The sequence below is a fragment of the Haemorhous mexicanus genome, chromosome 7 (assembly GCF_027477595.1).
Source record: "Haemorhous mexicanus isolate bHaeMex1 chromosome 7, bHaeMex1.pri, whole genome shotgun sequence".
Taxonomy (NCBI): Eukaryota; Metazoa; Chordata; class Aves; order Passeriformes; family Fringillidae; genus Haemorhous; species Haemorhous mexicanus.
In genome coordinates, this window is record NC_082347.1 from 42,281,698 (window position 1) to 42,294,216 (window position 12,519).

At 53.7% G+C, this 12,519-nt stretch overlaps 1 protein-coding gene and 1 non-coding gene across 2 annotated transcripts in view; both read left to right on the forward strand.

The window, feature by feature from the left end:
* Positions 1 to 12,519, forward strand: part of JAKMIP3 (Janus kinase and microtubule interacting protein 3) — a 62,941-nt gene that overhangs the window by 25,683 nt on the left and 24,739 nt on the right. The window contains exons 2-4 of the mRNA XM_059852298.1: positions 1,464 to 1,606; positions 3,400 to 3,582; positions 6,619 to 7,116. Of these exons, the coding sequence (XP_059708281.1) occupies positions 3,448 to 3,582; positions 6,619 to 7,116 (633 nt within the window). The 5' untranslated portion in view covers positions 1,464 to 1,606; positions 3,400 to 3,447. The remainder of the gene's footprint in view (positions 1 to 1,463; positions 1,607 to 3,399; positions 3,583 to 6,618; positions 7,117 to 12,519) is intronic.
* TRNAK-CUU (transfer RNA lysine (anticodon CUU)) lies at positions 5,244 to 5,316 on the forward strand. The gene has a single exon. It is a non-coding gene; the product is annotated as a tRNA-Lys (tRNA).

A 12,519-nucleotide genomic window follows, 5' to 3' on the forward strand; every position in this document is an offset into this window, starting at 1 on the left:
CCACTCTGGGAGCACAAGCCCCCACTGTCGTGGCTCCAACAATGGCACTTGTCCCCTGCACACACACGAGGCCGTGGCTGTCACTGGGAGCTGCCGTGCCCTGCTCAGCCCTGCTTCCATTCTCACCCTGGGAACAGCACCCCAGTGAGCCCAGCCCTGCTGGGGCAGCTGCCAGGGCTGAGCTCTCTGGCCCCAGCCCCACACATAGACATATACATACATATCTATAAATATAAACACACACACCTGGCTGCAGCATGGCTCCTGGGCTCTGCCATCCTTCACACACTCACATCCCCTCTGCCTCCTCAGACCCTCCACCCCTCAGGGAGAGCCTGGACATTTGTGAGATTGGTGACAGGGTCTAGTGGGCACGGTGCTCATTCCTGCACTGCCCTGTGCAGGGCCAGCTGTTGAGTTCAAGGATCCAAGCAGCTGCTTGGCATCAAACGTGTCAATCCGTAACATTTTAAAGAAAATTAAAAACCTGACACATTTTAAAGAAAGTTAAGATCCTGGTACTTACACTGTAAGTATCAGGATCTGTGCTCTACAAATTGACCTCAGACAGAATTCCCAGCCAGCAAACTCTGCTCCAGAGTACCAGCTCCTGAGTTTTCTTTTCTGTAACACACAGATGTAAATCCTCACAGCCCTCGTCTGTCAAAGGAATCCTGTTAGCAATTACTCCCTCAAATCCCTGCACCATTCCAATGATGATTTGTCTGCCATTCATGTGGAAGCAGTTACAGCTTGTTGGTTGCTAACCTGGCTCACACTGCCTCTGCCTTTGGAGGGAATCCTCTAAGAAAATAATTGTAATGTGCACAAAGGGCTCATTTGCTGCAGCAGGTACTGCTCTGTGCCTGTGGCTACAGGCTGCCCCATTTTTTATCAGTAAAGAAAGGGGGTTTAAATCTCCATTGGTGTGTTGTGTCTGCTTGCACAAAGCAGCAAGAATCTTAAATGCAAAGAACACGTACTCATGTTACAGATTTCTCAGGCAATATCTTTAAAATTTAATTCTTTTCTACTCCTTTGCCCAACCAAACATATTTCTTTTATAGAAATTTCTAGGCTACAAAGTCAGGAACCAGCCTGAGAAACAGCAGAACTGAGACTGTTTGTACCACCTTGGTTTGGACAATTAATTTCAGGAGTGTTATTTCATTCTCCCACTTGTTTCTCTAGGTCTCAGCCTCCCTCCTCCCCTCTGACCCAATGTCCTAAGTGATTTCTCTGGCTCTCAGCAGCTCTGCCCTCCCAAACCCCAGCCCTCTCCCAGCCTTGTATCCCATTTTTATGCCCCCAGAGCAGCTGCCTCCCTTGGCCCTTTTCTCCCTGGTAGATTCAGGCTTTTGCTCTTAGAATTCAAACCTGGCTTTTTTACTCACAGTGTTGCTGTGGAGCTTGGTTCTGTTGCTGTTTTGCTGCTATAACTCATGGTTACTCTCTGCTTGCAGGTGCCCTGACCTGCTGAGCCCCATCCCTGTGCCTGGGCAGGGACAGTGCCTCTGCTGTGCTGGACCATGAGGGACAGAGCGAGGCACTGAGGGTCACCAGCCAGGAGCAGTGCTGCCCACGGTAACAGGATTGCTTCAAAAAGGTTGGAAATGTTTTCCCAAATCTGAGCACTTTTTAATGGAACTTTGTGGTATGACCATCCCGTGCTTCCATGATTCTATGCAAATAGAATAGAAATAAAATCTTCCCAGTGGTTGCTGCCTCTGAGCCGTGGCAGTGCTGGGGGCTGGTGGGTGGATGTCCCTCCTGAACATCCACGTTCCCTGCCCTGTGTGAATTCCATGTTCCCTGCCCTGTGTGGGTTCCACATCCTCTGCCCTGTGTGAAATCCACATCCTCTGCCCTGTGTGGGTTCCACGTTCCCTGCTCTGTGTGAATTCCACGTTCCCTGCTCTGTGTGGGTTCCACATCCCCTGCCCTCTCTGAATTCCACATCCTCTGCCCTGTGTGGGTTCCACATCCCCTGCCCTCTCTGAATTCCACATCCCCTGCCCTCTCTGAATTCCACATCCCCTGCCCTCTCTGAATTCCACATCCTCTGCCCTCTCTGAATTCCACATCCTCTGCCCTGTGTGGGTTCCACATCCTCTGCCCTGTGTGGGTTCCACATCCTCTGCCCTGTGTGGGTTCCACATCCTCTGCCCTCTCTGAATTCCACATCCTCTGCCCTGTGTGAATTCCACATTCCCTGCCCTGTGTGGGTTCCACATCCCCTGCCCTCTCTGAATTCCACATCCCCTGCCCTCTCTGAATTCCACATCCTCTGCCCTGTGTGGGTTCCAGGACAATAATTGTCCAGGGGGAGCAGGCCCTGCTCCCAGAGAACAGGGGATGGGACAAGAGGCTGCAGCAGAGGAGGTCCAGGTTGGATATTGGGTTCACTTCTCAGTGGAGAGGGTTGTCCAGCCCAGGATGGGATGGGATCCCTGGAGGGATGTAAAAGCCATGTGGATGTGGCACCTGGGGACATGGGGGATGGACTGAATGGTCTTAGAGGACTTTTGCACCCCAGCAAAGCTGTGCTTGCACACTCAGCCTGGGGAATGCAGTGATTGCACACTTAGCCCGAGCAGAGCTGTGATTGCACACTCAGCCTGGGGAATGCACTGATTGCACCCTCAGCCCGAGCAGAGCTGTGATTGCACACTCAGCCTGGGGAATGCAGTGCTTGCACACTCAGCCTGGGGAATGCTGTGCTTGCACACTCAGCCCAAGCAGAGCTGTGATTGCACACTCAGCCTGGGGAATGCACTGATTGCACACTCAGCCTGGGGAATGCTGTGCTTGCACACTCGGCCCAAGCAGAGCCGTGATTGCACACTCAGCCTGGGGAATGCTGTGCTTGCACACTCAGCCTGGGAAATGCAGTGATTGCACACTCAGCCCGAGCAGAGCTGTGCTTGCACACTCAGCCTGGGGAATGCTGTGATTGCACACTCAGCCTGGGGAATGCTGTGATTGCACACTCAGCCTGGGGAATGCCGTGATTGCACACTCAGCCCGAGTAGAGCTGTGATTGCACACTCAGCCCGAGTAGAGCTGTGATTGCACACTCAGCCCGAGTAGAGCTGTGATTGCACACTCAGCCTGGGGAATGCACTGATTGCACACTCAGCCTGGGGAATGCCGTGATTGCACACCCAGCCTGGGGAATGCAGTGATTTGCACCCTCAGCCTGGGGAATGCTGTGATTGCACACTCAGCCTGGGGAATGCAGTGATTGCACACCCAGGCAGGGATGCAGCCCCTCCAGCTGACCCTTCCACCCCAGCAAAGCCATGATTGCACAGGCAGGCAGGGATGCAGCCCCTCGGGTGGCCCTGGGGCGTGCTGGGTGCTGTGTCCCTGGCAGGTGACAGCTGTCCCTCCCTGCAGGCCCCAGAAGATGTGAGCAGCGCGCCGCGGGGCCGGGCCTCCCTCAGCATGGCCAAGAGGGGCTCCAGCAGCCGCGCCAGGGGGGACAAGCCCGACGCCCTGGCCGCCCTGCAGGCTGCCAACGAGGAGCTCCGGGCCAAGCTCACCGACATCCAGATCGAGCTCCAGCAGGAGAAGAGCAAGGTGGGCAGCTTCCCTCCCTGCGAGCGCATTCGCTGTGTCCGGAGAGGTCGGGGTGCCAGAATTGTCTCTGCTGCTTCTCCTCTTGGGGTGCCAGAATTCTCTCTGCTGCTTCTCCTCTTGGGGTGCCAGAATTCTCTCTGCTGCTTCTCCTCTTGGGGTGCCAGAATTCCCTCTGCTGCTTCTCCTCTTTCCCTTTCACGCTCAGGTCATTTGGGTTTTCACTCCAGCTCCTCCAAACCGAGCGCTTACCCACACGTGCAGTACTGAGCCTCAGCTGAGCCCCCTGTGCTCATCCCCAAATTCCAAGGAGGCACGGCTTCTCCCTCAGCCTGTGGGAGAGGGGCAGCAATGGGGCTGGAGCCTCAGCTCCAAGAGCTTCCAGCTCCTGCCTCAGATCACTTCTCAGCCAGAGCGTGGAATATTCATTTGCTTTTCCCCAGTTCTCCAAAGCAGTTTCCACTGATAGACTTTGGGGGTTTTTGGTTCCAGAACAGAAATGTGTTGCCATGCAGGGACAAAATGATAGTTTGCATTTTCCTGTGAATTTGCATCACTACCAGGCATTTTAGACCATGAATCTGACACCCGGGTATAAGTAAATAGAACATTTACTGATTGTTCTGGATTGCAAGGCAGGATGTATTCTATTACCATCTGTATCCACCCCTTATTCTATTTCCATCTGCATCACAATGAATCCTTACACACAGTTCTCACTTAAGACTAGGTTTCCCTGTGGTACACAACGGCTTTCTCCATCTTTCTGCATTACCCACCAAGTGTAACCAGGTCCTTGAGCAAAAACAATTCCACGGATGGGTTTGTCTTTGCCTGAGGTGGGAGTAATCCAAACAGTCTTTCCTAAAATACCTTTCATGTGTACAACAGGGACTTTATCTCCATCTACAGTGTGCAGGGGTTCAGACTGGGCAGGACCAGCTCGATTGATAGACCCTCTGGTGTTGACCATCCAGGTGGCCTTTGCTAAGTTCATCTCCCAATTTCTAAAAGTCCCCCCACCAAGTGCCTTCAGGGTAGTCTTGAGTAGTCCATTGCACCGTTCAACTTTCCCGGCAGCTGGTGCATGGTAGGGGATATGGTATATCCATTCAATACCATGTTCCCTAGCCCAGGTGTTGATAAGGCCATTCTTGAAATGGGTCCCATTGTCCGACTCAATTCTCTCAGGGGTTCCATGTCTCCACAGCACTTGCTTTTCCAGGCCCAGGATGGTGTTCCGGGCAGTGGCGTGAGGCACAGGGTGGGTCTCCAACCATCCCGTGGTGGCTTCCACCATGGTCAGCACGTAGCGCTTGCCTTGGCGTGTCTGGGGCAGTGTGATGTAGTCGATCTGCCAGGCCTCCCCATACTTGTACTTGGACCACCGCCCACCATACCACAGGGGCTTCACTCTCTTGGCGTGCTTGATGGCAGCACACGTTTCACAGTCATGGATAACCTGAGAAATACTGTCTTTGGTTAAATCTACTCCTCGGTCTCGTGCCCACCTATAGGTGGCATCTCTACCTTGATGACCTGAGGCATCGTGGGCCCATCGAGCTAGGAACAACTCCCCCTTATGTTGCCAATCTAAGTCTATCTTCGACACCTCTATTTTTGCTGCCTGATCTACCTGTTCGTTGTTTCGATGTTCCTCATTAGCCCGGCTAGCTCAGTCGGTAGAGCATGAGACTCTTAATCTCAGGGTCGTGGGTTCGAGCCCCACGTTGGGCGCCAAAAATCTGTCTTGGTTTGGATAAGACAGGTGCCTGCTAAAGAAGGCAGGAGCTTCCCCTGAAATGGAGAATGCAAACCCTCCCCACCCCTCCAAATTGCTATGAATTTTAAATTAAGGGGCTCTCAGGCAAAAAAAAAAAATACGGGAGCAGGAAATAACAGTTCTTTAATAGGGAAGGGGGGAAAAACCATAAAATGATAAAACAAAAACAATGCAGTACACTAAAATGACAGAGTCAGAACTCAACCTGACACCCTGTTGGTCAGGGTGCTGGCAGCAGTCCAGTTGGAAAAGTGGCTGCAGTCCTCCTGAGGTGTCAGGTGTGGTTCTGTTGGAGCAGGGGGTCCTGTAGAAAAAGGGTGATTCTTCCTCCGCAGATCCGTGGAAGAAGAAGCAGCTGCTGTTCCTCTGGTGAATCCAGTGGAGAGGCTGTGCTGGTGTGTCGGAATCTCCTGATTATATCTGGGTAGCAATGCTCGGCTCCTCCCTCTGGGCGGAGCATCTCACAATGGGATGTTACAGTTCTTATCAGCCATGCAGTGACATTCAATAGCCTCTTATCACGGGATGCCCCCTGCTGAGGGAGGAGTGATTGTGATCTCTCAGGGAGAGAGATAAGGGGAAATTGCCCACTTAACACCTAGACAACTGCCATACAGATGGTAATAGAATACATCCTGCCTTGCAATCCAGAACACTGATCCTTTTGCTGTGCAGCAGCATTTGCAGCTTTAAGGCTGAGGACTTTGTTTTCCTTCTCCCTGTCCTTCACAGCCACTTCTGGCCATGGCTTCTCTAGAGTTTATGGCATGGTTTGAAATTGAAATATCACTTGAGCCTGGTGTGGTCAGGTACAGTCAGTTATTTCTGCTGAATAATTTGTCACTTAAAAACCATCTGGTAAAATGCAGCTCTTTGGGGCTCCACAGGAGCTTGCACAGAGCTGCTGGTGCCCTGCCTGTGCACGAGCAGGTTTGGCCTGCCTACCTGAGCGGGCCAGGGCAATGGCCTTGGCATCTGATTTTTTCCCTTATTTTGGGGGTAATGTGCTGTGAGAACTTCTGCAGAATAAAGTAAGGAGTCAGACTTGCTCAGAAGATACTGACTGATTTCTGAATGTGTGTTAAACATGAGCCTGCAGTGAAATAAAGGTCTTTGCTACCACCAGTTTGTAGACACAGATGTACCAGCACTGAGGTGTAATACTGTAAAGTCATCTGCACCATTTTTAAATATCATTATATGGATTGATTATTTGGTTGATTGAAAATACTGAACTTTTTTGGTTTTCCTTATAGGTCAGCAAGTTGGAAAGGGAGAAGAATCAGGAAGTGAAGCAGATCAAGGAGCACGAACAGCATAAAAGCACAGTGGTGGTCACAGAGCTCAAAGTCAAACTTCACGAAGACAAAATGAAAGAGCTCCAGGCTGTCCGAGAAACTCTTCTGAGGCAGCACGAAGCTGAGCTGCTCAGAGTGATAAAGATCAAAGACAATGAAATCCAGAGGCTGCAGACGCTGCTGAACGCCGTGCGGGACGGGGCCCCCGACAAGGTGAAGACGGTGCTGCTGAGCGAGGCCAAGGAGGAGGCCAAGAAGGGCTTCGAGGTGGAGAAAATCAAAATGCAGCAGGAGATCTCCGAGCTGAAGGGGGCCAAGAAGCAGGTGGAGGAGGCCCTGACGATGGTGATCCAAGCTGACAAGATGAAGGCAGCGGAGATCCGGAGCGTGTACCACCTGCACCAGGAGGAGATCACCCGCATCAAGAGGGAGTGCGAGCGCGAGATCCGCAGGCTGGTACGTGCTGCTCCCTGCTCCTCTGGCCCCTGGGGAAAGGATCAGGGCTGGCCTCTGGGCGGCCCTGGAGCCTCTGGGGCTTGCTCCAGCTCTCTTTGCATTCACTACTAGAAAGGGCAAGGTGGTTTTTGAAAGTGTTAGGATGTTTTGTGAGAAACTTCTCTATCCCTGTGAGCACCTGTGGATGTTGTTCACCTTAAAGGTAGCAGGAAGAGCCCTCAGGCTGCTGGCTGGGCAGGGCAATGCTACAGCAGTAGTGTGTCTTGGGTTATGCCTCTATTTCCTCACCAGTCCCTCTCTCCTGACCCCCCTTGGTCCCTCCCTTCCCCTGCCTTTGCTGGCTCACCCCATGGCGAGGCTCACACAGTCCCAAGTGCTCTTTGTCTGCACCCCTGAGTGCTGCCCACGCAGCAGGGCATGCAGGGGGAGCCCTCTCCGTGCCCACCCTGGTGGCTTTCCCCAGGGCTGGCTCTGCTCCTGTGTGGCTCCCACCTGAGCAGGTGGCTGGGATCTCACCTGGCCATGCTCACCTGGCCCTCAGGAGCCCTCTGTGTGTGGCTGCTCAGCCTGCCCTCACCCGACCCAGCCCCTGAGCCTCAGCTGCAGCAGCTTCACCTCTGTGGCTTTGGAGATTTCCTCTGGCCTGTGGGACCTGGCTCAGAGCTTGGAAGGGTGGGGGTGCTTGGAAAAGGGGGAAATCCCAGTGGGAGAGAGGGAGGGAGTTCCCTCCCTGGCAGGGAAGGCTGTGCAGCAGAGCCTGGCAGGCCAGCAGCACCCTGAGGGGCTCGGGGGGTCCATTGCTGCTGTCCCAGCCCCTGCCTTGTGCCCACAGCTGAGCCCCTGAGGGCTGCTGGCCTGCCCCGGCCTGGGGACACAGCCATGCCCTCGGGACGTGTGTCTGGGCCTTGTCTCAGTGTCTGTGTGGTGTCACCATCGTGTGTTTGCCATGCTGCCTCACAGCCTCAGCGTCCTGGCACAGACCCACCCAGCTCTCGTCTGAGCCGTTAGCCCTCAGCTGTTACCCAAACCCTAAACAAATGTAAAATGCCCCAGGAGCTCGCAGCCTGGCCCCAGATGAAAGGCTGGCAGTGTGACCAGGCTGCAGAGACCCCCTGCAGGAGCCCTGCCCTGGAGGATGCTGTACAGCATCCCCTGAGCCCTGACCCCAAAGGGCCTGGCAGGGACTGGCACACCAGCACTGGAGTGTCCCCTGCCTTATTTAGCCTCCTCTTCTCTCAGACTTTAGGCTGTTAAGGCTTTTTTCATGGATTACTTTATTTTTATGAGGAGGATATTGAAAATAATTTACAACCAACTGCTCTATTGATGCTGTTCAAATAGCCTGCAGTGTAAGTGCCTTCTCCTCTCACCATCCATCACTGGTGCATTGATTTCACACAGCACAGTGAATGGGGGTAGTGGGCATCCTAAATAAACCTGCTGCATCACCTGGAAGGTCCCCACTAATGGCCTTTAATGTAGAAGCTGTAAAATAGATATGGTCTCAGTTACAGGGAACAGAGTGGTTCAAAGGGATGTCATCTAAACTGCCTTTGAAAACCAAACTTGTGAAAAGTTCCTGCTTGAAGGAATCAGATTGGCTCACTGCACCAATGACCTTACCCTGATGCCATGATTTACCTGATGCCATGATTTACCTGATGCCATGGCTTTACCCTGATGCCATGGCTTTACCCTGATGCCATGGCTTTACCCTGATGCCATGGCTTTACCCTGATGCCATGATTTACCCTGATGCCATGGCTTTACCCTGATGCCATGATTTACCTGATGCCATGGATTTACCCTGATGCCATGATTTACCTGATGCCATGGCTTTACCCTGATGCCATGATTTACCCTGATGCCATGACTTTACCCTGATGCCATGACTTTACCTGATGCCATGACTTTACCTGATGCCATGACTTTACCTGATGCCATGACTTTACCCTGATGCCATGACTTTACCCTGATGCCATGACTTTACCCTGATGCCATGACTTTACCTGATGCCATGACTTTACCCTGATGCCATGATTTACCCTGATGCCATGATTTACCCTGATGCCATGATTTACCCTGATGCCATGATTTACCCTGATGCCATGGCTTTACCCTGATGCCATGACTTTACCTGATGCCATGACTTTACCCTGATGCCATGATTTACCCTGATGCCATGATTTACCCTGATGCCATGACTTTACCCTGATGCCATGACTTTACCTGATGCCATGACCTTCCAAGCCCTGAGTGCCTCCTGGGTGCAGCCAAGTGCTCTCAGCTCCATGGGCTCCACCTCAGTTATTTGGGTGGGAGCTGGTGGCTCCTGGCACCTTGTGGGGAGGGCCCTGATGTCTGGGGTGCAAGGCTGTGCAGTGCCCTGGGAACAGAGATCAGGGACCCACTGACTCAGCCTCAGGGCATTTTCTGTGCTTGCATTGCCTGCAGGCTGTGACAGGAGCAGAGGGAACGGCCCCAGGCTGGCCCAGGGGAGCTCAGGGTGGGCACAGCAGGAATTCCCCCATGGAAAGGGGGCTCAGGCACTGGCACTGCCCAGGGAGGGTTGCAGTGCCCATCCCTGCAGGTGTCCCCTGGAGGTGGCACTCAGGGCTCTGGGCTGGGGACAGGGTGGGGCTGGGCACAGCTGGGACCCCAGGGTCTGTGATTCTGGGTATTCCCCAGATTCACTCCCAGCTCCTCACTGCAGCCATTCCCAGGGCCAGGGTGGATGCCAAAGGCTCCAACCCACTCCCATGGAGCAGGGCTGGCAGCTCCCAGCACTGCAGGCAGCACAGGGAAGGCAGCTGGGTGGTTCTGGGTGGTTCTGGGTGGTTCTGGGTGGTTCTGGGTGGTTCTGGGTGGTTCTGGGTGTGCTCAGGCTGCTCTGACCCCGGCGCTGTGCTGGCCCACGTGGCTGCTGCTGTCTGTGCCTGCTCAGGCTGGCTCAGCTGGCCCTGGCTCTCAGCCTCAGGGGTGGCCCAGGGAGATGAGATCCCCCTGCAGATGGCAATGAGCACGTGTGGCAGCAGCCTCCTTTGGAGAGAATGTCTCATTTTAGCCAACCGTCCCTAAATTTCAATTTCTGCATTCTAAACTGCCTTAACCTACTGCATGGCTGTGTTTAATGGTGGGCAGGAGCACTCCTGCTTAGTGTGTGCACAGCCAGGCAGCAGCCTTCAGCCTGCAGTGTTCCCCAAGCCTTGATGCTTGCCACGTGGGGACCAAATTCAGTGTGGTACAGAGCATTTAAACTGTAATTAACTCTAGGTTGGTCAGGAGGGAAAAGTTCTGCACAGCCATGGCCACTGCAGCCTCTTCACTCCCATCTCCTTCATCAGGGGACTGAGAAATCAGAAAAACTGAGGAGATGGGATTTGCTGGAGCCTGGGAGTGGTTATTTTTGATCTAGATAAACTTGAGTTGATTATGAGCAGCAAAAGCTTTAATAACCTGTGCCAATCCCCCCGTGAGAGCTCTGGACATGGAGAGCTTCACAGCTCCTCATGGCAGTGCCACCCCCCAGCCAAGGAGGGGATCAGGGCTCTGAGCAGCACTCTGAGCTCTGCCAGACAGTCAGTTAGTGAAGATGCCTGATGTAAAGGGTAGGAAGCTGACTTTTGAAATACTGACTTTATTGGTGATTGATTTAGTCTTCACCCTCTGCTTTTGACTCCTTTGTGTGTTGAGAAACCCCCATATCTGGGGTTACAAAGGTGACTCAGCACCTGACAGGTAGACACACGTTCAAGGTGAATTGTTCCTTCTTCCACCTGGGGATTTTTAGTCATTTGTGGTTTGACCCTCATTTACCACCATTTTTCCCCCCAACTGAACCTGGGCTGAAGGATTTTGTTGCATATTAAAGCCAAACAGCATTACTCCTATGCTTAGGAGGGTCAGGAAACCTCCTCATTCTGAGGGGCTCCTTTCATGTCTCTCAGGCCAGCTTTTAATAACATTTTTCTCTGTGGACCTAATCAAGGATCTAATGTTTCCTGGGCTGTAACCACACTGTTGCTGTGCTACAGCCCACCTAACACAGGGCCTGGGCTTAGGCCTCTGGGAGGGCTTTTGGGGGTCTGTGCCTCCAGCAGGAGCTCTGCACAGCCCGTGCTCCATTCCTGAGTCACCAGTGGCACTGCTGGCTACCCTGGGCTTCGCCAAGCTGAGCTCCCAGCTCCCTGCCAGCCCAACCTTCCAGGGCCCTGTGCTGCTGCGGGGTGCCCAGGACAGGGAGGCAGTGGGGCTGGCTCTGCAGAGGGAGGGCACGAGCAGGGTGTGTGTCCCCATGTCCCCTGTGCCTGAGCCCTTCTCCCAGGGCTGGCACACCCAGGGCCACCCTGTCCCCTCCCACCTGGGCAGCTCATCAGCCAGGTCCCAGCCCCTGGCAGTCCCATCGAGGCTGGCACAGGTGTCCTGCCATGTGCTGTCCCCAGACCGTGGGGAGATGTGCCTCCCCTGGCCAGGGACCCTCCTCTGTGCCCCCACCTGGGGGATGCCTTTGATCCCAGGCACTGGCAGCTTCAAAGGCCGTTTCTGACAGCATCAGTCAGCTTGCAGGGCCCCAGGAAGATTGCAGGGACAGATGCCCCAGCCAGGACCCTCAGCCTGGGTTTGAACGAGGATGGCAATAATAACTTCAATAACAGAGTCAGGGCTCCGAGCCTCGAGCTGCAGGAGCACGAGGAGCAGCACATCTCCCTGAGCACGGCTGCTGCTCTGTAATTGGCACCAGCTGTGCTGGGGCTGCCTCCAACCAGCAGACACATAAATATTCAGCAATATCCGTGCAGCTCTGCGTGCAGCGGGTGCCTGCGGGGGTGGGTGGGTGCTCCTGCACTGCCGCCCCTTCCCCGCTCCGGAGCACCAGGGTGGGAGCAGGGAGAGCAGCCAGAGCCTGGTCCAGCCCAGCAGAGCCCACACAGCACCAGCAGAGCCCAGCATGAGGCCAGGCTGGCCCGAGGGCAGCGTGCCCACGGACCCGCAGCGCTGCCCGTGAGTTCTGGGGCCCTTGCCCTGCCTTTCCTTCCTCTCACCCCTGGGCTGAGGCACTCCTTCCCCTCCCTCTCTGCTGTTTCCACACTGTCTCTGTCTGTCAGTGGCTGCAGGCACCAAACTTGTGCATGTGTCACGTATGGGAATTTGCTCTGCTGAAGGAAGATGTCAGTGCTGGGGTTTGCTTGTGGTCTATGAAGGTTATGTTTAGGGATTTTTTTTTTTTCTGGAAAACAAGCCATTAGTGAAATGCTGTGAAGTGTTTTGTGTTTTCTCATCTCTTTGTTCCTCCCAATTTCACGTGTTGCCTTTGTTGTAATATGTCTTTGTTTCTATATAAATAATAACCAGCTCCCCAATATTCTGCTTATTTTAAACAAATAATCATTTGATGATGTGTTA